At 42.6% G+C, this 25,124-nt stretch overlaps 3 protein-coding genes across 7 annotated transcripts in view; 2 read left to right on the forward strand and 1 right to left on the reverse strand.

The window, feature by feature from the left end:
• LOC307026595 (uncharacterized protein) lies at positions 1-21,224 on the reverse strand. Of its 5 annotated transcripts, XM_079662124.1 has the most exons (6): positions 19,946-21,224; positions 16,937-17,034; positions 16,596-16,637; positions 14,649-14,716; positions 1,761-1,887; positions 1-1,569 (listed from the first exon to the last, which is right to left on the reverse strand). In XM_079662124.1, the coding sequence occupies exons 2-6, from the start codon at positions 17,021-17,023 to the stop codon at positions 1,279-1,281; spliced, it is 615 nt and encodes a 204-aa protein (XP_079518250.1). In that variant the 5' UTR covers positions 17,024-17,034; positions 19,946-21,224; the 3' UTR covers positions 1-1,278. The 5 variants fall into 5 exon arrangements, 2 of the variants coding, with proteins under 2 accessions (XP_079518250.1, XP_079518251.1); XR_013804409.1 differs by lacking the exon at positions 19,946-21,224 and having other exon boundaries at positions 14,620-14,716; positions 16,937-17,206; XR_013804410.1 differs by lacking the exon at positions 19,946-21,224 and having other exon boundaries at positions 14,620-14,716; positions 16,532-16,637; positions 16,937-17,206.
• On the forward strand, positions 4,525-16,044 carry tmeff1b (transmembrane protein with EGF-like and two follistatin-like domains 1b). Its single transcript, XM_079662119.1, is given in 11 exon segments — positions 4,525-5,152; positions 9,649-9,758; positions 10,422-10,481; positions 10,484-10,553; positions 11,513-11,539; positions 11,651-11,741; positions 12,015-12,163; positions 12,843-12,890; positions 12,988-13,108; positions 13,900-14,061; positions 14,946-16,044. Coding segments are annotated over 11 exon segments (1,041 nt in total). The 5' UTR covers positions 4,525-5,034; the 3' UTR covers positions 15,031-16,044.
• cavin4b (caveolae associated protein 4b) overlaps positions 17,519-25,124 on the forward strand; it is a 12,307-nt gene continuing 4,701 nt past the window's right edge. The window contains exon 1 of the mRNA XM_079662120.1: positions 17,519-18,030. Within this exon, the coding sequence (XP_079518246.1) occupies positions 17,674-18,030 (357 nt within the window). The 5' untranslated portion in view covers positions 17,519-17,673. The remainder of the gene's footprint in view (positions 18,031-25,124) is intronic.

Below are 25,124 nucleotides of genomic sequence, written 5' to 3' on the forward strand. Positions count from 1 at the left end.
GCGCCTCTCTAATAATATTAATACATACATACTAATAATAATAAACTAATATTCTACAGTTAGATTAAAGCTGACTGCAAGGCCAGAAATAGTAGAAATAAATCAAACAAAATGTTTCATTTGACTGCATTTATGTTATTATGCACCTGAATGACCTCAGTACAAAATACACGACGTACAAACTGGACGAACAAACACATTCAAAATCACAATATCTAAATGTACAAATATATAATAAATAGGTAACTAAAAGCAGGTTTGCTGAACGTGCAAAAATAACAATGCACAATTCATCACATGCGGAGAATTATGAATATTTAATTTAGACGGAGCTCGAAACCCCTTATTTACTGGGACTTGTTTAGTGTGTGTGTGTGTGTGTGTGTGTGTGTGTGTGTGTGTGTGTGTGTGTGTGTGTGTGTGTGTGTGTGTGTGTGTGTGTGAGCCTGCCCTCGGGCTACACACTGACCTCACACTCAGACTTTAAGCTGCACTTTCTCATGTAAATTATAAATAAATCAATATTTCCTCCTTTATTCTGCGGCTGTTAAATACAGGCAGGTTCTGGTCCAGGCTCTCGTCATCTCACGCCTAGACTACTGCAACTCCCTCCTGGCTGGTCTACCTGCATGTGCCATCCGACCTCTGCAGCTCATCCAGAATGCAGCGGCTCGTCTGGTCTTCAACCTTCCTAAATGTTCCCACACCACTCCGCTCCTCCGCTCCCTTCACTGGCTTCCAGTAACTGCTAGAATCCACTTCAAGACACTGGTACTTGCGTACCATGCTGTGAATGGATCTGGCCCTTCCTACATCCAGGACATGGTTAAACCGTACACCCCAGCACGTGCACTCCGCTCTGCATCAGCCAAACAGCTCGCTGCACCCGCACTGCGAGGGGGACCCAAGTTCCCATCAGCAGAAACACGTGGGTTTGCTATCCTGGCTCCAAAATGGTGGAATGAGCTCCCCATTGAAATCAGGACAGCAGAAAGCTTACACATCTTCTTCAGACTGAAAACTCATCTCTCTGGACTCCACTTCCAGAGATAGAATTACTAACAAAGCACTTATATAAGGCATGAATTATGAAAGCCTCAGTCAGGACCAAGTGTTATTATTGCTCCTGGGAAATGAAAAACAAGATTTGAACTTTGCATGCATTACAATGTTCAACGTGAAGGTCTCTGGAGCGCGGGATCAGTCCAGTATCCGTCTCAGTCAACACAGACTGAAATGCGTGAATTGGCTGTTATTGCTCACGCAGTAGTCGTGCTCTTAGTTCTTTGACTCGTGGCCTTCCCTTTGCATTACCAACATCGATGTTGTACACCTTTGTTTGGATGAAGGTGTAGAACCTGGAGAGAGCTTCATCATAAGAAAGGCTGAAGACATAGAGAGCTTTGAAAAGGGCCTCAGAAGCAGCCACTGATGTCTGAGCGTTGCACGGTTTGGGTTCGTGCTCCACAACGATGACCAACCTCTGGATCTTCTTCCTTCGCTCACCAATGCAGAGGAGGAAGGGCTGTCTTCAACTTTCTCCAGGAATGTGGTGAGGCTGGCCCCCTGCTGTAGTTTGAATGACAAATACATTTACATAAATATATATATATTTATATATAAAAAGTTACTACTTAGCGTGACTTACTTAACAAGGAGAAAGATTTATTCTTGCAGTCTTATATCAAACTGCAACACTTCTTACACACAACCACAGCACACACAAAGAAATGTTAGCACAACAATCTAATGGTAAATACCTTAACAAATCTTACAAGATGGTTTGCCGCCTGTGCTGAGCTTATCTTGGCAGTTTTGTATGGCCTCTGGGCGTTGGGGGCAGGAGATGCAATAGCAACAGGAGAGCTGAGATGTCGCCGTCCCAGCCTTGAAATTAAACAGAGGAGAAAGTATTAGAACAAATAAATTGAAGCTGCAGTCAATAATCAAGGGACCATGGAGGTGAATCATTTAAAAAAGGTATAATGTTTCTAGGGTTCCTACTTGAGTTGTAGCTGAGGCTACTGTTACATACTGAACTTATTAAACAGGCAACTTCTTTATCTTAAAAACACAACTGTTCTTATTGTCTGACCAACCAGAAAGACGAGAGAAGCAACCCGCGTTACAAGGCAGATGCACCAGTAACATTCACCTATGATGTAGTCTTGAAAGTCTCTATGATTCATTAGCAAATAAACGCAAGCCTTCAAAACAAGGATCTCATTAAATACTACCGAGATAACGCTCCCACTCGGTGCCTGCTTTCACATGAAGGTTAGGTTATCTGGTTATAAATACCTTTTTTTTGGCTTGGCTAGCTAGTGCTAGCGCTAACTGTTACAGATATGGGCATCTGTTAATGCCTGTTATAGCGACCCCTGTTGGCGCTTCAGTAAACTGCATGCTGACACAGGCTTACACTGGGATGTGCTATATCCGCAAGCGCGGGAATATACATGTGATGGAGCTGTGAGTTACGGAAATAAAGCTGCAGACTGAAACACTAACTCTAGCTTAATGCTAAAAGCCCAAGCCAAACACATCTTATCTTTTTATAGCACAGCTCAACAGGAAAATCACACGTTTGTCATGAAAATTGAAGTTTAGTGAACTAAATGTTGGAATAAGCCAATGTAACCAGAATGATCACTGGTTATTGACGGGTGGCAAGGAACAGAACCAGTGACGGCGCTAGGGGATGGCTACTTGGGCTCAAGCCCCGGAGATTTTCTGAAAAGCCCCGGATGTTTCACTTAAAAAAAAAAATATATATATTATTATTTTATTTTTTAAAAACGTCTCGGGAGTAATGTGCAGTACCGGAGTCCACCAGAGAGACAGCCGCTGCGGGACAGTAGCCTGCGTACTGCGTAGCCTTCCCTGCCCTGGAGAAGATCCATATTGCCCAGCGCCATAGAGTGGCGAAGTCCCTCCCCTTCCGGTGGACCTCCATGGGACCTTATATCGGGAAAATAATGTATTGAAGTCAACGGAGAGAGAAAGATTATCTTTCGATCCCGTTTGAATTGTGCCACGAATTACACATATGATGTTTGTCAATTTAAAAAGATAATTTTGCAACTCAACATTTTTTTAAATGTGTCGTAAAACTGTGAAGTTACACATTTCTTTGTGTGAAACGCTCAATGAACTACAACTCTGGTCTTGCACACGTCACCAACACCAAGACGGCGTCACGTTGGTACATTTCACCTCTTTCTTTCAGAATGAGGCGAAAAGTATTAAAAGAGGTGAAAATCACTACAAGTCTGGGCATGTTGAGAGCTGTACATACGAAAAAGGGGAGTTAGTTGGTTCCCTAAGAGCCAGCATGCGGGACCAGCTTTACAAGGTTTCGGTGAGTAACACGAGTGTAATGTGTAACGTTAATGTCAGCTAGCTAACATTAGCTAACAAGGTACACTCTCGTGTTTTGTTTTAGTTGCTCTTCGAGAACGAGCAAGAGGTACTATTACTGGTATGATAACAACCTGGTACAAAGCACACAGGCATCTTGTTAAAGTAAGTAAATGTATTTTTATCTATCTGGAGGGAATACATCAGTTATGACAGCACTTACGCGAATCTGGGATTTGTAGTCTTTCTAGTTGCGTATTTTTCATAGTCTTATATTTCAACAGTTTTAAGACAAACTTTGAATTTTTTGACATGGAAATGATTTTTTAAGATTGACAAACATCATATGTGTAATTCATGGCACAATTCAAACGGGATCAAAAGATAAGTTTTCTCTCTCCATTGACTTCAATGTATTATTTTTTCGGAATAAGGTCCCATGATGCGGAAGTAAGTGGGCGTGACTTCGCCTCTCTATATGGCTCTGCTAGTGCCTGAGGAGTTTTAAGCTAATAGCCTATAAAGTTATGGATATGAGAAAGTTATTTTCATTGAAGCAGGTGCCACAAGCTGCAGCAGCAGCAGTATCAGCAGCTGACGGAAGAAATGGCAGTATATGCTATATATACAATTAAAATAATAAGATATTTTTTTACGAAAATCACAAAAACATGTAGACATTTTCTTTTTTAAATGTCCATAAAATGAGAGAACTAATTTCAAGAAAATCAGTGAAAAACGTCCAAAAATAAAATCCATAAAATAATTACATTAGATTGTGTGTGCAGGCGGATGGCGCCCTCTGGTGGCTGCAGAGCGTCATTACAACCACTGAATATGCGATATCTTTCAACATTTGTCTATATTTACTCCTATCTTAAATCCTCTTACTGTGTTTAAGCATGCACTAACACACCAAATATATTTTCTTATATGTGAATAAACTCTGGAAAAATATAGATTCAAAATTAATTGAAATGTTTTTAATTTAATATGATATTCATATTTGTTTTGAGGTTTCTCTAAATTGCAGTATTATTGTTTTAATTGTCTAAATGAATTTCTTTATATCCCCCCCCCCCCCCCCACCCAGTGTGTGTGGGAGTGGTCTCGTGCAGGTCACGTGCTCTGAGCCTTTGTTGATTTGATTCAGTGAGAGAACAGGAGGACAAAAAAAAAAAAAGTCCCGGTCCGACCCACCGACAGACCGTGAATCCTCCCCGGAGAACAGTCGCTCCTCTCCGGCTTGAATACCGCAGAATCCCCGCTGTCTGGAACCTTTCCCTGGATATTTTTCCTTGGACCTTTTTTCCCTTTCCCGGCGGTTATAGCTCGGTTTTGCGGGGCTTTCAGGGTGATGCAGCCCGGCCTGTGAGAGCCTGTTTTGGGGGGTTTGATCCGGAGGTGTGGGGGTCGCTTTGCAGCCCCAGGCCCTGCTTCTGCTTTGTTATCCTGGGCTTCAGTTAGCATCTCCTCATCGTGTTTTCCAGGCTTTTCTTCCAGCATGAAGCCCCTCTCCTGGAGACCCCCTCACATGGGGACAATCAGGATTTAAAGCCCCCTTAATTGATATTTTTCTGAATCAACTCAATCCAGAGAACATCCTATTTTTTTGTGCATCTTATAGACCTCTATCTCCCCCTTTTTATTCCTGCCTCCCCCTCTTCCCCCATCATGGCCCTAGCCTGGTTCTCGGGATGCCTTTTGCTGCTTCTCCTCCCCGCCTCACGGAGCTCTTTTCCCCGCAGCGGAGGTGCAGAATGCGGCCCCGGGAAGGCCTCCGACTGCCCAGGTGAGACACAAAAACAACCACTTCCGATTTGCACCTGAACGCAGCACAGGTCACTTCAGGTGTGACAGATGTTCTTGGACTTAAATCTTCATTATTTACCTATTCTGTCATCTATTGTGGGATGTTAGGGTACATTAGTGTCATGAGATGTGATGGAGGCTCCTACCTGCTTTACCTGACGATGACACAATATTTAATATGCACCTTTATTTTGAAAATCCCATTGCAAATCATCTTTAGGTTCGAATTATTTGTTTGAAAAATGTATTCTGGGTTTCATTTAATCAATAACAAACAGGCCCTTGAACACATGTTGCCTAAAGATGACACCAGCAAACATTACATATTTACTATGCACCTTTTATTTTGAAAATCCAATTGCAAATCATCGTTAGGTTTGATTCTTGTATTTGTTTGTATGAAATAATATCTTCAGTTCTATTAAATCGATTACAGACACCTACCTGAAGATAACACTGGAAACAATCACTAGCATACAAAGGAACCAGCCTGTTTGGAAAATGAGAGAAGTAGAAAGTACAGGTATTTGAGTTCAACATGTAAGAAGTAGAAAGTACAGGTATTTGAGTTCAACATGTGAGAAGTAGAAAGTACAGGTATTTGAGTTCAACATGTAAGAAGTAGAAAGTACAGGTATTTGAGTTCAACATGTAAGAAGTAGAAAGTACAGGTATTTGAGTTCAACATGTAAGAAGTAGAAAGTACAGGTATTTGAGTTCAACATGTAAGAAGTAGAAAGTACAGGTATTTGAGTTCAACATGTAAGAAGTAGAAAGTACAGGTATTTGTGTTCAACATGTAAGAAGTAGAAAGTACAGGTATTTGAGTTCAACATGTAAGAAGTAGAAAGTACAGGTATTTGTGTTCAACATGTGAGAAGTAGAAAGTACAGGTATTTGAGTTCAACATGTAAGAAGTAGAAAGTACAGGTATTTGAGTTCAACATGTAAGAAGTAGAAAGTACAGGTATTTGAGTTCAACATGTAAGAAGTAGAAAGTACAGGTATTTGTGTTCAACATGTAAGAAGTAGAAAGTACAGGTATTTGAGTTCAACATGTAAGAAGTAGAAAGTACAGGTATTTGAGTTCAACATGTAAGAAGTAGAAAGTACAGGTATTTGTGTTCAACATGTAAGAAGTAGAAAGTACAGGTATTTGAGTTCAACATGTAAGAAGTAGAAAGTACAGGTATTTGTGTTCAACATGAGAGAAGTAGAAAGTACAGGTATTTGTGTTCAACATGTAAGAAGTAGAAAGTACAGGTATTTGAGTTCAACATGTAAGAAGTAGAAAGTACAGGTATTTGTGTTCAACATGTAAGAAGTAGAAAGTACAGGTATTTGAGTTCAACATGTAAGAAGTAGAAAGTACAGGTATTTGTGTTCAACATGTAAGAAGTAGAAAGTACAGGTATTTGAGTTCAACATGTAAGAAGTAGAAAGTACAGGTATTTGTGTTCAACATGTGAGAAGTAGAAAGTACAGGTATTTGGGTTCAACATGTAAGAAGTAGAAAGTACAGGTATTTGGGTTCAACATGTGAGAAGTAGAAAGTACAGGTATTTGGGTTCAACATGTAAGAAGTAGAAAGTACAGGTATTTGAGTTCAACATGTGAGAAGTAGAAAGTACAGGTATTTGAGTTCAACATGTGAGAAGTAGAAAGTACAGGTATTTGAGTTCAACATGTAAGAAGTAGAAAGTACAGGTATTTGAGTTCAACATGTAAGAAGTAGAAAGTCAAAAGTCGTCAGGAAAATAAGTAGTGGAGTAAAGTACTGAGACCAGAAACATGTACTTCAAGGTGGGGTAGGTCATTTTGGAGTGCGCTAGAATTTGAAAATACGCAGCTGAAAAAAATCTGCCTCTTCCTCACAGAGCCCCTCCTCCAACACACACTAACGCGCACATGACCAATGAGAGCAGAGATATGTTTGTGCACAGATGGAAGGCTGACAGGCAGGTAGGCCATCCAGTTATGGCGCATTTCCACTACACGGCCTCGCTCGGCCTCGCTCGGTTTGGTTAGGCCTCGTTAGGCCTGGCTCACTTTATGCTGCGTCTCCATTACAGTTTAGGAACTGGGGCAGTAACTATAGTAACGCAGTGTAGGCGGAGCCGTGACGTCATCTTCAATGAGAACCACAGAAAAACAACATCAGCTGTTAGCTGTTAGCCCTCAGAGCTCACAGCTCCTCATATCTGTTCAGAAACCAGACACAAGTGAAACAAGTCCAAACCACAGACTGTCTGTGTCATGGAGAATACAGTCTCTGCTTTGTTTCTGTCTGTAGGCCGTTGTTGTGAGTGTGGACGGTCGGAGCATATACTGCGTTAGCTTAGCCGATCTCCATTCAGAGAACACGCATTTTAAAAGGTTGTATCAGTATGTTGTTACTTCGGCATCATTTAGAAACGTGTCTTATAATTACATCACGGTCAAATATGTTCATGTTGTTGTAGTTGTAGCCCACGAGCCAGAGATTCTCTCTCTAGTTTAGCAGACTCAGCCCGACTCAGCCCGGTTGCTCCTGGCCCGAGAACAACGATTTTATGGGGCCAGAAAAACTGTGAATTAGGACCCGCTAGCCGGAACTAGGCCGAGTGGAAACGCAACCAAAGACGGCCCTGCACGGCTCGGCACGCTTACAGCGAGCTCTGTGCTGCAGTGGAAACGCACCATTACTTTAGCCGGGCCGGCTCAGATGATTGGTCGTGCTTTCTGCAGCACCACGCCTTCCACTGATGATATTCTTTATGGATTTTTTGTCAAAGCTCTTCAGATATTCATTGCTATCTGGATGTTGAGAGCATTCCATGGAATATAACACAAAGTGTAACTCGAGCCGGTTTCTGAAACTCACCTACCCCACCTTTCACTACAGTTACAAAGTATTTGTACTCCTCTACTTCCCCCCCTCTCTCAGGACCACCGTCTTCACACACTGGCCCCAGCTGAGAAAACACGAAAGACTCCTTTATGTCAGTTTAAACTTTCTGAAATAAGCCTGAATATAAGAGTCAACTTTGTGCAGATTACAGAAACAATGCAATGCATGTAGCATCCAATCAGAAGTGCATGATACATTACAGTGAGTACTACGCCACAGATCATGCTATATTATTTAAACATCTCTCACATAGAGAATCAGTCTGAGTTCACTGACTCATGAGAAACCCTCTCCTGTAATCTATTCACCTCACTGTCTTCATTCGAGACGTCACCATGACAGACATATAATGCCTTCAACAATCCCACATTCAAAACGACCCAATGAACCGCATGTGAGTTACTTCTTCATTCTTTAGCTCCACATTTAGCTTCTAACTCTAGCTCGTACTCTTCTATTTGTGATATCAGCCCCTAAATGAGCTGCTAACTCTAGTTTGTGCCTTTTCTTTCTATAATTAGCTCCTATTAGCTCTTACCCTTATGTTGAGACTGGAGCACCCTATTTAGCTGCTAACGTTAGCACATGTTGCCTTTCCACCCCAGTCCCTGGTGTAGTGTTTATCAGCTCCACATGAGGCTCAGTTTCACACAGGGCTGTTTGCATGTTGTGTTCAGTGTGTGTAGACGGAGCTTTCCCACTATGACTCCCCAGAGAGTTCAAACGCTGCTGACGCAACAGCAGGCTGTCCGATGGGAGGTTAGCCATAGCAACACGGAGACGCTCTCTGTCAGCCTCAGGCGTTCAAATCTACTTTATGAGCGGCTACCAATCATCACAATGTGTTCAATGTGTTCAATGTGTTCAATGTGTTCAATGTGTTTAATGTGTTTAAATCAAAACACTTTAGTGCTCAAATGTGGCAGGAAGTGTGACTTTAACCAAACTAAAACACTACATGCTGACTATTAGGTTAGACTGGCCCTGGGAACAGTGTGTGTGTGTGTGTGTGTGTGTGTGTGTGTGTGTGTGTGTGTGTGTGTGTGTGTGTGTGTGTGTGTGTGTGTGTGTGTGTGTGTGTGTGTGTGTGTGTGTGTGTGTGTGTGTGTGTGTGTGTGTGTGTGTGTGTGTGTGTGTGTGTGTGTGTGTGTGTGTGTGTGTGTGTGTGTGTGCTGCCTCAGCACACCGACGTATTGGTATTCTCTAATGACAGGGGAAACGGGGGTCACGACCCCTGTAATTACCCGCTCTAATTGGCTAGCCTGAGGCAACGGCGACCAATCAGCTGCCAGCAGATCAGGGAATTACTACCCTGGATATTAGTGTGTGTGTGTGTGTGTGTGTGTGTGTGTGTGTGTGTGTGTGTGTGTGTGTGTTTCCCACACTGCGTCTGTGTGTGTGTGTGTTATCTGTGTGTGTTATCTGGTATGGTGTTCCCATACACTGCATTTTGAAATAAAAAACAGAACAACGACCCATTTTTAAGTCTTTTCTGCTTCTTTTAAAACAACAAAACAAAACAACAATATTTCCCTCCTCTGACGATGTGTGTGTGTTTTTAATATATATGTTTTATTTATTTCCAGATCTGTCGGAGAAGAAGAGCGACCTGAGAGTGTGTGACGCCGGGACTTGTCGCTTCGGAGGAAGCTGCCGCGAGAACGGAGCCGACATCAAGTGTGTGTGCCAGTTCCACGTGAGTCTCTCACACACACACACACACACACACACACACACACACACACACACACACACACACACACACACACACACACACACACACACACACACACACTAGGTAGATATGTAGGTATTATAGCAGTGATAAATGTGCAATAAAAAAGAAAGATACGGAAAGAACTGATGAAATCTACGAGAACATACGTTGAAATTCTCCCAACATGGAGGTGTGAAATAGGAGAAACAACTTTAAAATGTATGAGAAATAAATGTATATAATATAATAATATAATAATATAATAATTTATATTTCTGTTAGAATATTATATTAAATAATACAAAGAAAATGTGGGTATTTTCTGGATTGAGATTTGTAAATTAATAAGAAAGAAAATCAGGTAATCTCTGAATGCATTTAAAAGTTACCTATTATATATATATATATATATATATATATATATATATATATATATATATATATATATATATATATATATATATATATATATATATATATATATATATAATATAGATATATATATTTTAGCAATAGCTCACTTCAGGCCGTGGTATATGCTCATTATACCACAGCTAAGGGGCGGGACATCTCTAAGCAGTTGACCAATCACAACTCTTTAAACCTGGCGTGTTAATGAATGTATTTGGTGGTGTGTTTCAGTGTAATAAGAAGTACATCCCTGTGTGCGGCTCTAACGGAGACACGTATCAGAACGAGTGCTCTTCCTCCGGAGAGCGTCCTGTAAGAAGCAGAGGAGCATCAGCATCCTGTCGGAGGGGCAATGCTACCACGGTATGCATCCCATAATAAGGAACACCCTACCTTCATATCGTGTAATCCAGATAGTTCACAGATCCCTCTCTCTAGTTAGTCCTGTTTCATCTTCTACTTTGAGAGGTTTCATTGACAAACAACATCAACAACATGTCCCACTTTAGGGTTGATAGATATATCTTATCTCGTTTGACTCGACATGAGTCAGTATATTTATGTTGATTCAAGGCTTTTAAAATGAGTCGTTACAAAAATGAAATCAAGTTTTTCTCCTGGAGATTTTATCCGTCATGTTTGAAATATAATTCTATTTATTACATATTTTTAAGGGTTTTTTTAAAAGTTGGGAGTGTTGGTGTTTTTAATTGACACACACTCTCTAAAACTAAAGCACGCACAAAGACGGTTCTTTACGTATGTTCAACTCTTTGGAGCGGCACAAATACGGGATCTGAAATGTTCTGTTCATAAATGATAAAATGTGTAGCTTGAGTTGTTTCATAAAAATAACTTGAATGATTTAGCCTCTTTCATTAACTCAAGGTCGCTTCACAAGAAACATAGAAGGACAAGACATTAGACAGGGGGCAGAAGTGGAAGTGCCACATTGCAGGGGGGGGGGGGGGGGTCATGTTGAACAGAAGAGTTTTCAGGGTTGAAGATGTTCAGAGAAGGGGCGGCAGCAGGGAGGGAGGTCCAGGGGGGGGGGGGGCAGCGACGCAGCGACACTGCCTCCGGGGCCTGCTCTCCATTCCCCATTCACGCCCCCGCACCTTCGGGGACCGTGAAGGATGGAAGGGTGCGGGACGGGGGGTGGAGGAGATCTGTGAGGGACTGAGGGGAGAGGGCATGGGGGTCACGAGGGGGAGGGGTTTGGAGGCGAGGCGGGACTCGAGCCAGTGTTGTTGTTTATACTGACCTCAATGTGGGCCGCGTACAAACACCTTTGATTCATTGTGTTTAAATCTCTCTGCCAGACGGAGCGTCAGGATCTGGAGATGGAGGTAAAGCACCCCCTCACTCGACCCATTCTCTCATAACTCAAGATGTTAAAGGTTTAGATCGTTATCATCAAATGTACGGTCGGTGTTAAAGTCAGGTTTTGGTTTCTGCAGATGACGAGGGATCCGGTCACGGGAAAAAAGTCTCAAAATGTGGAAACTGCAAATTTGGAGCCGAGTGCGACGAAGACTCTGAGGATATGCTGTGAGTGAAGATAATATCTAAATATGGAAGAAGGGAAATAAGGTGTCCGTGAGGGGCGGAGAAAGGGACACATCCAAACATGTGGAATACAAAAACAACTTCAAAATACAAATGAATTCCATATTAAAGTATTCCCCTAAAATTGTACAACGATAGCATTTAGTGATTACACAAATGAAACTGTGTGTGTGTGTGTGTGTGTGTGTGTGTGTGTGTGTGTGTGTGTGTGTGTGTGTGTGTGTGTGTGTGTGTGTGTGTGTGTGTGTGTTCCAGGTGCATGTGTAACATCGTGTGTAACGGACACAATGATAACCCGGTGTGCGGCGGCGATGGCGTGACGTACGAAACGCCGTGTCACGTCCGAGAAGCTTCCTGTCTGAAGCAGCTGAAGATAGACATCAAACACGTGGGGAGGTGCCAAGGTAACACACACACACACACACACACACACACACACACACACACACACACACACACACACACACACACACACACACACACACACACACACACACACACACACACACACACACACACACACACACACACACACACACACACGTGACCTGGATGATGATATCAGGTCAGATAACGTCAAGTCAATCAGAAACCCCCCGAGGACAGAGAGGATAAATGAGGAAGAGTAGGAAGGGAATAGAGGAAGGAAAAGACTAAAGGAAACAAGGAAATGAAGGAAGGAAGGACAAGGACGAGAAAGAAGGAATAAAGGAAACGAAAGAGGCAAAGAAGAGAGGAGAAGGAATAAGAAATTGAAGGAAAGAAGAGATAAGAGAAAGGAGAGGAAGATAAAAAGGAGACAGTGAAGGAAAGGGAGTGAAGATGAGGACACAAGGGGTGAAGGAGAGGAGGTCAGAGAAGATCAGAAAAAAAGAGACTGATGAGTTCACCTCATTTATATTGGATGATGACCTGACCCCAATACACACACACACACACACACACACACACACACACACACACACACACACACACACACACACACACACACACACACACACACACACACACACACACACACACACACACACACACAGAGAGAGATGAGATGTTGTTGTTGACACACCTCCCCTCTTCTTCCAGATAAAAACAGGAAGGACGACAGCATGAAGACCAAACCAGACATCTACAGTAAGCCCCGCCCTTTCCTCTGATTATACAGTGTATTTCTATATCAGCCAATCAGAATCCAGAGCTTTTTCTCATGTCCTCCTCTCTTTCTCCCCAGGTGTGTCCAAGCCAGGTGAGGACGAGGGTTTTGAGGATCCCCCCAGCCCCTGCCCCGAAGACTACAGCCAGTTCTGTGAGAACGGGGAGTGTGAGATGAGACACAACCTGCCCACCTGCAGGTACACACACACACACAAGAGTGTACAGGCCCTTTGAGAGTGTACCGGCCCTTTAAGAGTGTACCGGCCCTTTGAGAGTGTACCGGCCCTTTAAGAGTGTACCGGCCCTTTGAGAGTGTACCGGCCCTTTAAGAGTGTACCGGCCCTTTAAGAGTCTTTGAGAGTGTACCGGCCCTTTAAGAGTGTACTGGCCCTTTAAGAGTCTTTGAGAGTGTACCGGCCCTTTGAGAGTGTACCGGCCCTTTGAGAGTGTACCGGCCCTTTAAGAGTCTTTGAGAGTGTACCGGCCCTTTAAGAGTGTACCGGCCCTTTGAGAGTGTACCGGCCCTTTAAGAGTGTACCGGCCCTTTAAGAGTCTTTGAGAGTGTACCGGCCCTTTAAGAGTGTACTGGCCCTTTAAGAGTCTTTGAGAGTGTACCGGCCCTTTGAGAGTGTACCGGCCCTTTGAGAGTGTACCGGCCCTTTAAGAGTCTTTGAGAGTGTACCGGCCCTTTGAGAGTGTACCGGCCCTTTGAGAGTGTACCGGCCCTTTAAGAGTCTTTGAGAGTGTACCGGCCCTTTAAGAGTGTACCGGCCCTTTGAGAGTGTACCGGCCCTTTAAGAGTCTACCAGCTCTTTAAGAGTGTACTGGCCCTTCAAGTGTTATTCTTTTTAAATAATACAGTGTTATAAATTTAGATTATAACTGTTTTATGCATTATCTATTACAACCTCTCCAAAAAACAACCTTTGATCATGAAATACCTGTGTTGAGAGACATATAACATCTGAATAATGTGCGTGTGTGTCAGGTGTGAGGCAGCGTATGGTGGTCCTCAGTGTGATCAGCTGTTAGACTTCAACATCCTGTACGTGGTCCCCAGTGGTCAGAAGCTGCATTACGTCCTGATCGCTGCCATCATCGGAGCCGTGCAGATCGCCGTCATCGTGGCCATCGTCATGTGCTTCACCAGGTAACAAATACTACTACAAGTGCTACAGATACTGCAAATACTACATATACTACAAATACTACAGATACTACAAATACTACAGATACTACAAGTACTAACCCCAATACAGGAGCAGTGTGAGGTTCAGAAGCTTGATTGTACCGGCCCTTTAAGAGTCTTTAAGATTGTACTGGCCCTTTAAGAGTGTACTGGCCCTTTAAGAGTGTACCGGCACAAGTACTACATATACTACAAGTACTACATATACTACAAGTACTACAGATACTACAACTACTACAAATAATACAAGTACTGCAAATACTAAAAGTACTACATACAGTATTCTACAGATACTACAACAAATACAAATAATACAAGTACTAACCCCAACACAGGAGCAGTATGAGGTTCAGAAGCTTGATTACCGTACCCTTTAAGAGTGTACCGGCACAAATACTACAAGTAGTACAGATACAAGTACTACAAGGTGTTGTGAAGAGAGGAAACTGTGTTTGGAGTCAACAACTAACGTGTATTGCCACGTAAACAACAACATGTTAAAAATATGTAAAAACGTACCTAGAAATCTTTTCAAATGTAGAAATCACTTTTTTATTCCAGTGCTTCCAGTCCGTACTGCCGTGACACCCCTCTGCCAGCGGGGGGCGCTCAAACTCTATCAGAAAAAACACAAACTAGTGTTATTTAAAAAAAATAATACGGTGTTATATATTTAAACTATAACTGTTTAAGGCATGATCTATTACAACCTCTCAATAAAACAACCAGTAATCATGAAATACATCGCAATGTTTTAGCAGTTTATTCCATGTTTTTGGTGTAAAAAGTGTTATTTGTGAAGCGTGTTCTTGACGTGTTCTTGACGTGTTGTTCCCGTGTTTCAGGCGGTGTAATAAATCGAAGCGTGGCCGAAGACAGAAGCAACATCTCAGCCATTTTCAGTCGGGAACGTCCTCCCGGATGATGTAGCCCCTCCTCCAATATCATGTTTTTACAAAATACCAGGATTTTTCGTACCACAGACTGACTGCTTTTTTGATACCTCGACTTTTTGGTGCCTCTTATTTTTTCCCTTTTTTTAAAGTATTTTTTGAATTCCTTAAGGGGCCTTATTTTGAAATGTTTCTCCATGTGTTTTTATTTGTTGTTCTCGCTGCCTGCAGAGGTTTTTATTTTGGGAAACACTGTGGATCCTCCGGCAGGAACTTTATTTATCTGATTGTATCTCTGGACCGTCCAGTTGTGACCCTGTGCGACGCAGGATGTCCTCATGCTTTCATTTGGAAGGAAAGCAGAAAAAAGTCTTCATATAGGTTTAAATAACGACTGAATTCAAATCTAGCTGATACAATACTTTAAAAATACAGTTTTAAGTCAGAAATATAGAATGTGGACATCTGAAAATGATCAACCAAGTAATATATGTTGTATATTATAAACACATAAGGTACTAACTAGTGGTTTATTTAAAAAAAGGGATTTTAATTAATAACATCATTATCTTCTATAGTTAGAAATGACCTTTAAAATGCTGAATAAACCCACAGATAAGCTACATTGCTCTAAATAACGACCTATTTCTCCTGTTTACGTTGTGTAATACGGCCTTCCACCACTAGGGGGCGATGTTGTGTGTCTCTGCGTCTCACAGGGTGGAAAATCATCCCGTTATTTGACGTTGTGTTTTTGTTACGATGAGACTCACCTGAAAACCAAAATGCTGTTTTTTCTACCGCTCCATTCCGGAAATGGATCCCAATGCTGTTGTTGTTGTTGTTGTTGTGATAATTTAACAGTTTTATTTGGTCAGTTTCTGCTTTTTTTGATATATAATTTGTAACGATGGTACGAAGTGTCCGTGTGTTCGTGGTAGTGAACTGGACTGGGGTCAGATCTAAGGTCCATATGTTTAGATGTATTGCATGAGCCGTGATGTTAGCAATGTTCTGTAGAGGAAGTAGAATTAAATTATGTTTCAAACACCGTGTCTGTTTTCTCACTCAATAAGTCTACATTAAAATATGAAATGACATATAATGCAGTTTGACGTGAAAGACGAACGCCCCGTGATCAGGATCAGCATCACAGATTCTCATCGAAGGTTATTCTGGTTCATTTACATATCAATCAACAGCTCATTAGATCATTCAACCTTTTTTACAATAGGGATGCTCCGATCGCCTATGTTGTGCACAGAGTCTTTAACAGCGTGTGTCCATGGGAGGAATAACAGCGAGTCACGGGGGTCAAACGGGTGTGACATTTAAGGGTTAAGAAGTTAGGAGTTAAAACCAAGATTTTCTATTAGCTTTCTATTGGTGACACCCCCATTTAAATGTTCTTTTAATCTTTAGAATTCATTCATGTGATATTGTTATTGATATGTTTATTTATTAGGTTTTATGTGATTTATTTGTATTAATTTATTTTAAGTTAGTCCTAAATATAGTTGTGATGGGAGCATCATTACAGGCAGCAGCTGCAGGAGGGTTTTAGACGGGTGGAAAACCCCTTCATTCTTCATCCTTCCTCACCTCCTCATCATCAGCTGTTCGACAGTGACATCTCAAGGTCACCTGAAAATAAAAAAGGACGAGTGGGTAAATGAATAAAAAGGGATATCTTTAGAAAAAAACTTTTATTGGTGACACCCCCCCCCCCCTTTAAATGGTCTTTTATTCTTTATTCTTTATTTATTTTTATATTGTTTTATTTATTTATTTAGTAGGTTTTAATTTATATTATCCATTTTATAAGTGAATACCTACATCTATTTATTTTAATTTTATTATTTTATACATTTTGTAAACTTTAATCCATCTTGTCTGATGGAATTCATGTTTCAGACTTATGCTTTGACTGACAGATGTCTCACCCAATGACAGTGCTTACTGCTCCTCCCAGGCTCCTCCCACTTTGTCCCTCCATCTCCAGGACTTCCTGTTGAACCCGACCCTCTCATTGGGTCTAGACCTGAAGGGGAGGGATTAACGCAGAACAAGTGAAAAGGTGATGGAGGAGGAGGAGGAGGGGGGTTTCCATTTCTTTTTATAAACACACACACACACACACACACACACACACACACACACACACACACACACACACACACACACACACACACACACACACACACACACACACACACACACACACACACACACACACACACACACACACACACACACACACACACACACACACACACACACACACACACTTCTGTGATTGACAGGTAGAAGGCGGAACTTTGTCAGGACTTCTTTTTTTGAAATCCTCTGATTGACAGGAAGTCAGTGAAGTTCTCAGGACCGTTTTAAGTTGGAATAAGACCCCGACTTCAGAATTAACGCCTGCATTGTTGAAATTAAACATAGTGTTTCTGTTTTTAGCCTCCCCCTCCCCCTCCCCAGAGTCAGGGTGGAGTCTTTGGGCTCCAGTGGAGAGAGGGAGGGTCTCCTTTCACCAACTTTCTTCTCTTTCTGATCCTCCTTCTCTTTCTCCGGACCCCTCGATGCCTCGAAGCCTCTTTCCTGCTCACAGCCTCCTCATCTAGGTGGTCTTTCCAGGGTTTCCTTCCTTCCCCTTCCTCCCTGATAAAAACACCAAACCATGACCGATAAGAGTGTCCCGTCCGGAGGGGATGACGCCTCCAACATCATGGCGCTTCTGGAGCGAGTCGCCGGGCTCATGGACAGCGTTCAAACCACGCAGAAACGCATGGAGGAGCGTCAGCTGGACCTGGAGAGCACGGTGAAGAACATCCAGACGGACGTGGTGAAGCTGACCAGCGACCACGCAAACACCAGCTCCACCGTGGACCGACTGCTGGAGAAAACACGGAAGGTCAGCCGTCACGTGAAGGACGTCCGTGTGAGGGTGGAGAACCAGAACGTGAGGGTGAAGAAGGTGGAGGCGACGCAGGGAGATCTGCTCGCCAAGAACAAGTTCAAGGTGGTCATCTACCAGGTAGGAACCGTCTGAGTCACACCTGCTGTGTTTCACCTGTAGCTTCAGGACTGGGAAAGATGCTTCTAATGGAGAGCTGTTGGCCAAGAACAAGTTCAGGTGGTCCTCCACCAGGTAGGAGATCTAAAAACTAGAGATGGTTTAAAGAACCAGGGTTACCTGTAGCTTCAGGACTGGTATTTGGATTTTAAACATGGAGAGGAGAACTTTATTTATTAAGCTCCAGATATCTGGAACAAACTACCAGATCCAGACTAGCAACCAAGACCACCTTCATGAGGAATAAAGAATCCACAGAAAACGACTTCTCACGGTCTAAGGATAGGTTTTAAAGAACCTGTACAACATGTAGCTTCAGGACTGGTGAAACTACTTCTAATGGAGACCTGTTGGCCAAGAACAAGTTCAGGGTGGTCTTCTACCAGGTAGGAGACCCACCTGGGGTCATTCTGTGCTCGAGAGGGTTTACAAAGGGGAGATTAAAAGGGAAGAAGCAGCCAATATCCATAGAAACTAAGATTAGCGATCAAGATCTACGTAATGAGGAATAAAGTGGCTTTTCCAGTCGTAAAAACCCTCAAATCAACTGAAAACTACTTCTTACGGTCTAAGGATAGGTTTTAAACCTCTAACATTTGATCCATAGCCTCAAGAAAGAAGCTAAGATCCAGACCAGCAACTAAAGCAACTAAAGATACTTCTAATGGTCTAAGGGTGTCTAGGATTTAAAGAACCAGGATTACCCCTAGCTTCAGGACAGGGAAAGATACCTCTAATGCTCTAGATAGGTTTCAAGGAACCAGGTCTTGTGATGATTCAAAGTTTATCTATCAATCAATCAAAGAGTATTTAAACCTCCCAATCTCACACCTTTCCCACAGTCCCAGGGGGCTTTACAGGTAAAGAACCCCTCAAAGAAACCCCCAGTTAACGAGGGAGGAATGTTAGAAGCCTCGAGTGCAGATATGAGATTCAGTTGAACCTAAACCTCACTGAACACGATCTAAAAAAGGACCCAAGGAACACACATGGATTCTACCTCAAACTGAATATAGTTAATACCAGGCTTTAGGACACGCCTTAAATGAGACCTGCTGTATAACTGCACTATACGCTCCTGTATGGCAGTCAAACCGTTGGACTGAACAGCACCAGTGGACAGATGAACGGGATCAGCTGGTTAATAGTTAGACTGTTTTCTGCAGAGTCGACGAACCTCTGACCTCCATGCTCAAACCTAAGAAGTGAAACCCCAGGTGCACATCAGAGGGTCTCTGCAGAGGGTCTGTTTCCTGGTTATCCAGGCAGTGAGATATAATCGCATTTCTGAACTCTGCTGTAACTGCAGGTCTCCCTTGAAAAAGAGATCGTTGATCTCAATGGGATTTTCACCTGGTTCAATAAAGACTACAAACAATCTCTCCATTTTCCCCATAAAGCCTACAAAAGCCAATATTTGTGAATTACATTTATATTTTATTCATAGAAACCTTCAGAAGGACAAGCTAAGATCCAGACTAGTGATCAAGATCAACTTTAGGAGGAATAAAGTGGGTTTTCGAGTCATAAAAACCCTCAAAATCCACTTTAAAAAACACCCTAAACGGGTCAAAATGAAAAGGGACATGGGCCAATCCACAACCCAACACACAAAGACTCAGCCTTAACATTTGGAGAGGCTGATATTAAGTTATTAAGCTCCATGTATCTGGAACAAACTACCAGAAACCTGCAATCATGATCATTTTAAAGAGGAAGAAAGTGGCAGAAAACGCTAGAACTCCTCAAAATCAATCAAACATCTTGTTCTCGGGGTTAGGTGTTCCTCTAACTCTTCATGAGGAAGAAAGTGGGTCTTCCAGTCATAAAAACCCCAAAATCCACTTTAATACCACACTTAGGGGTCAGGATGAACCTCAGCGCTGATGAAGGAGGGAAAGCCCCAGAGAGTTTCTCTTCCCATCAGCTCCAGTCAGAGACGTTTCCTTCAGAGCTCTTATTGAAATAGCTCTCCGGCCTCCAGCGAGCAGCTGCTGGTTATTTTAGCTCTGGGTGAACGTCAGAATGCAGAAACGTTACACCGCTGACCTCAAGAGGCTTTCATTCATTATCAGCCTGTTACAGTGTCAAATATGTAGGCGTGAGTTGAGGTGTTGCTCTTAAACGTGCTTTCATTTATGCATTTCGGAGGTTCTGCAGTGTCTTACTGGTTGGTGCAATCTGATTGGTTGTTACCGGATATTTTTATCAAAAACATTAAATATCAATGCTCTGCAAATACCCATTTCCTCCACCAAAAGGAGAAATGAACCTCTTCTAGGAAGTTGTTACGGTTTTTGCTATTCATGCAACCCTAACCCAAAAACCAACTTGGCGACAGGCTTGACGACACGCCTTAAATGAGACCTGCTGTATAACTGATGACAGGTTCCTGTATAGCGCTGAACAGCACCAGTGGACAGATGATGGGGATCAGCTGGTTCATAGAGTTAGTCTAAAATAACCTGCGACTGTTTTCCGCAGAGTCGACGAACCTCCCTGACCTCAATGCTCGAACTAAATAAGTGAAATCCCAGGTTTCGTGCACATTAGAGGGTCTCTGCAGGGGGTCTGTGAAATGGTCTGTCTCCTGGTTATCCTGACAGTGAGATGTAATCACATTTCTGAACGCCGCTGTACTCTCTCTGCAGACTCCAAATTACTTTGGATGATTTCATTGGATTTTTCTTCAACATACTTCCAAAAAGTCCAATGTTTGCAGATTAGATCCATGGAAACGTTCAGAAAGATGCTTCCCAACGCAGTTAGCAACCAGCGTAGCAACCAACATCAACTTCTTTGAAATAAAGTGGTCTTTCCACCCAAAGTCATTAAACCCCCAAAATCCACTTAAAGAACACACTAAGGGGTCAACATGAAAAGGGAGATTAAAGAGAATTGGGCTAATCCACAACCCAACACACAAAGACCCTAACCCTAACCCAACACACAAGGACCCTAACCCTAACCCAACACACAAGGACCCTAACCCTAACCCAACACACAAGGACCCTAACCCCAACCCAACACACAAAGACCTTAACCCTAACCCAACACACAAGGACCCTAACCCCAACCCAACACACAAAGACCCTAACCCTAACCCAACACACAAGGACCCTAACCCTAACCCAACACACAAGGACCCTAACCCTAACCCAACACACAAGGACCCTAACCCCAACCCAACACACAAAGACCTTAACCCTAACCCAACACACAAAGACCCTAACCCTAACCCAACACACAAAGACCCTAACCCTAACCCAACACACAAGGACCCTAATCCACAACCCAACACACAAAGACCCTAACCCTAACCCAACACACAAGGACCCTAACCCTAACCCAACACACAAGGACCCTAACCCCAACCCAACACACAAAGACCTTAACCCTAACCCAACACACAAAGACCCTAACCCTAACCCAACACACAAATACCCTAACCCTAACCCAACACACAAGGACCCTAATCCACAACCCAACACACAAAGACCCTAACCCTAACCCAACACACAAGGACCCTAACCCTAACCCAACACACAAAGACCCTAACCCTAACCCAACACACTAAGACCCTAACCCCAACCCAACACACAAAGACCCTAACCCTAACCCAACACACAAAGACCCTAACCCTAACCCAACACACAAAGACCCTAACCCTAACCCAACACACAAAGACCCTAACCCAACACACAAAGACCCTAACCCTAACCCAACACACAAAGACCCTAACCCAACACACAAAGACCCTAACCCTAACCCAACACACAAAGACCCTAACCCTACCACAACACACAAAGACCCTAACCCTAACCCAACACACAAAGACCCTAACCCTAACCCAACACACAAGGACCCTAACCCTAACCCAACACACAAAGACCCTAACCCTAACCCAACACACAAAGACCCTAACCCCAACCCAACACACAAAGACCCTAACCCTAACCCAACACACAAGGACCCTAACCCTAACCCAACACACAAAGACCCTAACCCTAACCCAACACACAAAGACCCTAACCCCAACCCAACACACAAAGACCCTAACCCAAACCCAACACACAAAGACCCTAACCCTAACCCAACACACAAAGACCCTAACCCTAACCCAACACACAAAGACCCTAACCCAAACCCAACACACAAAGACCCTAACCCTAACCCAACACACAAGGACCCTAACCCCAACCCAACACACAAGGACCCTAACCCTAACCCAACACACGAAGACCCTAACCCTAACCCAACACACGAAGACCCTAACCCTACTTTAACATGCAGAGGCTGAACTCACTTATAAAAACATTGTCTGTGCCTGAAGACCCTAACCCGTTACGTCCAGTCCATGTTTTATATTTGGAGGATGTAGAACAGCACGTCTGTCCGTCCTGGGGGAGCCAGGCTTTGACCAGGATAGCTTTAGGAAGCTAAGATGCTAACGCTGTGATATATGGAAATGAGCCCGTTAGCACTGGGACGAAGTGCAGGGGTATCTGTGGGTGTGGTTTAGTTTCTGTGATGTCATGTAGAGGGTCTCAGCTGGTGCTAATGCATGCCACGTTGGTTTAGTGTTGGATGCTAAGTAAGGGATAATGTGCCTTCATGCAGATCTAGATCCCTCCGCTCGGCGTCCGGCTCCTGATCTGCCGGTCGGTGTTCTTTTCCCCATAGTGACCGAGTCGCTGCACATTATCCCGCTCATCACACGGCCACATTCTCAACGAAGTAACGACATGACTCCCAATATTAATTGAAATGCTTTTATGGATTTAGAAAACGATTGTATTGATTTAAATTGACATGCATCCGCTAAGAAAAATAGTCCGTTGTTACTGTTTGAACTAACGTAGTCAGCAGGAACTGCTTCCATAGCGTTTTCGAGGAGCTTTTTGATTACGGATTTGAAAACATCGCTGCTTGCTTTAAAAGTTGCACAATTCATGATGTCAAAGCTTGGAAAGTATCTAGATATCCCTGCCCTGATGCCAAAGGAACTGCACTCTGTCGCCGTCTGATCTCTATGTCTGGACCGCTGCGTAAAAAGGAGGGTTTCTGCCCCGTTACTTCTCCGCTGATTTCTTGTCGCTCTTGTCTTGTCAGTTAGAAAAGCTTTTCGGCCAAACTGTATACAGTTAAATCGAACGGACTTCTTTCTGCAGATGTGAGCGTCCTTAACAACGGTCAATAAGTGCTTGACAGCGGTCTGTCTGTTCTGGATCAACAACGTGTCACGTGTTCTGAATTGACCAATCAGAATCGAGTATTCAACTAAGCCATGTAATAAAGCTTATTAAAAAGACTCAAAATAGGGTTAAAATGTTCCTTATTTGACAATATCTGCACATTGCAATCCCCACGTGGTTTCAAGTGGAGAAAGATGAGGTTACGCTGGGATTTAGATATCTTTATGGCTATAAATGCATCAGAAATCCAGATTGTCCCCGCTCTTCGAACCCCGTTTACAATGTGCAGGTTATGATGTGGACTGTAAGTGACGGAGCCAGCTGAGGGTTATTCTGAGTGAGAACCGTCGGTCCTAATATAGCTCTGACTCTCCGTCTGAAACTCACAGAGAATCAATCACAACGCTAACATGCTGCAGCCCTTCTGACCTGCTTCTGTGGTGAGGAAACCCTCTCAGGGGGTTAGGGTCACGGGGTCAAATGGGCCGATGACCCTGCTGGAGGGAGGGTAAAAGTACATCCTTTACTCAAGTAGAAGTACAGATACTCATGTTTGAAAATACTCTGGTGAAAGTAGAAGTATTGACTAAACTTCTTTACTCAAGTCAAAGTAAAGAGGCTTTGAAATGTACTTCAGTAAAAAGTACCCATAACTAGCAGCTGTTTTAAAGAGTACCTGACCTCCCTTTATATTAATAGAACAATAATGTCATTGTTAGCTAATGAATGTTTCCATGGTGACCAACGGCAACATGACAACGTTTCCATTGGTCCCTCTTCTTTAGAGAAGACCAGGAAATGATGGATACACGGATCGTGTTCAAATCAATAGGCACGCAATGACTCTAAATAATAATGATCACGCCACCAAACACACATTCAGACTAAAGGAACCAGCCTGTTTGGAAAATGAGAGAAGTAGAAAGTACAGGTATTTGAGTTCAACATGTAAGAAGTAGAAAGTACAGGTATTTGAGTTCAACATGTGAGAAGTAGAAAGTACAGGTATTTGAGTTCAACATGTAAGAAGTAGAAAGTACAGGTATTTGAGTTCAACATGTAAGAAGTAGAAAGTACAGGTATTTGTGTTCAACATGTGAGAAGTAGAAAGTACAGGTATTTGTGTTCAACATGTAAGAAGTAGAAAGTACAGGTATTTGAGTTCAACATGTAAGAAGTAGAAAGTACAGGTATTTGTGTTCAACATGTAAGAAGTAGAAAGTACAGGTATTTGAGTTCAACATGTAAGAAGTAGAAAGTACAGGTATTTGAGTTCAACATGTAAGAAGTAGAAAGTACAGGTATTTGTGTTCAACATGTAAGAAGTAGAAAGTACAGGTATTTGTGTTCAACATGTAAGAAGTAGAAAGTACAGGTATTTGTGTTCAACATGTAAGAAGTAGAAAGTACAGGTATTTGAGTTCAACATGTGAGAAGTAGAAAGTACAGGTATTTGAGTTCAACATGTGAGAAGTAGAAAGTACAGGTATTTGTGTTCAACATGTAAGAAGTAGAAAGTACAGGTATTTGTGTTCAACATGTGAGAAGTAGAAAGTACAGGTATTTGAGTTCAACATGTAAGAAGTAGAAAGTACAGGTATTTGAGTTCAACATGTAAGAAGTAGAAAGTACAGGTATTTGAGTTCAACATGTGAGAAGTAGAAAGTACAGGTATTTGTGTTCAACATGTGAGAAGTAGAAAGTACAGGTATTTGAGTTCAACATGTGAGAAGTAGAAAGTACAGGTATTTGTGTTCAACATGTGAGAAGTAGAAAGTACAGGTATTTGAGTTCAACATGTAAGAAGTAGAAAGTACAGGTATTTGAGTTCAACATGTGAGAAGTAGAAAGTACAGGTAT

This window comes from Notothenia rossii, assembly GCF_949606895.1.
Source record: "Notothenia rossii genome assembly, chromosome: 12".
Classification (NCBI taxonomy): domain Eukaryota; kingdom Metazoa; phylum Chordata; class Actinopteri; order Perciformes; family Nototheniidae; genus Notothenia; species Notothenia rossii.

Coding starts and splice junctions, on each gene's coding strand:
- LOC307026595 (XM_079662124.1), bottom strand. CDS start 17,023: ATGAGAGGGTCGGGTTCAACAGGAAGTCCTGGAGATGGAGGGACAAAG. Junction 16,638..16,936: donor GCAGTAAGCACTGTCATTGG/GTGAGACATCTG, acceptor TTTTATTTTCAG/GTGACCTTGAGATGTCACTG. Junction 1,570..1,760: donor ATCTTGTAAGATTTGTTAAG/GTATTTACCATT, acceptor TTCAAACTACAG/CAGGGGGCCAGCCTCACCAC.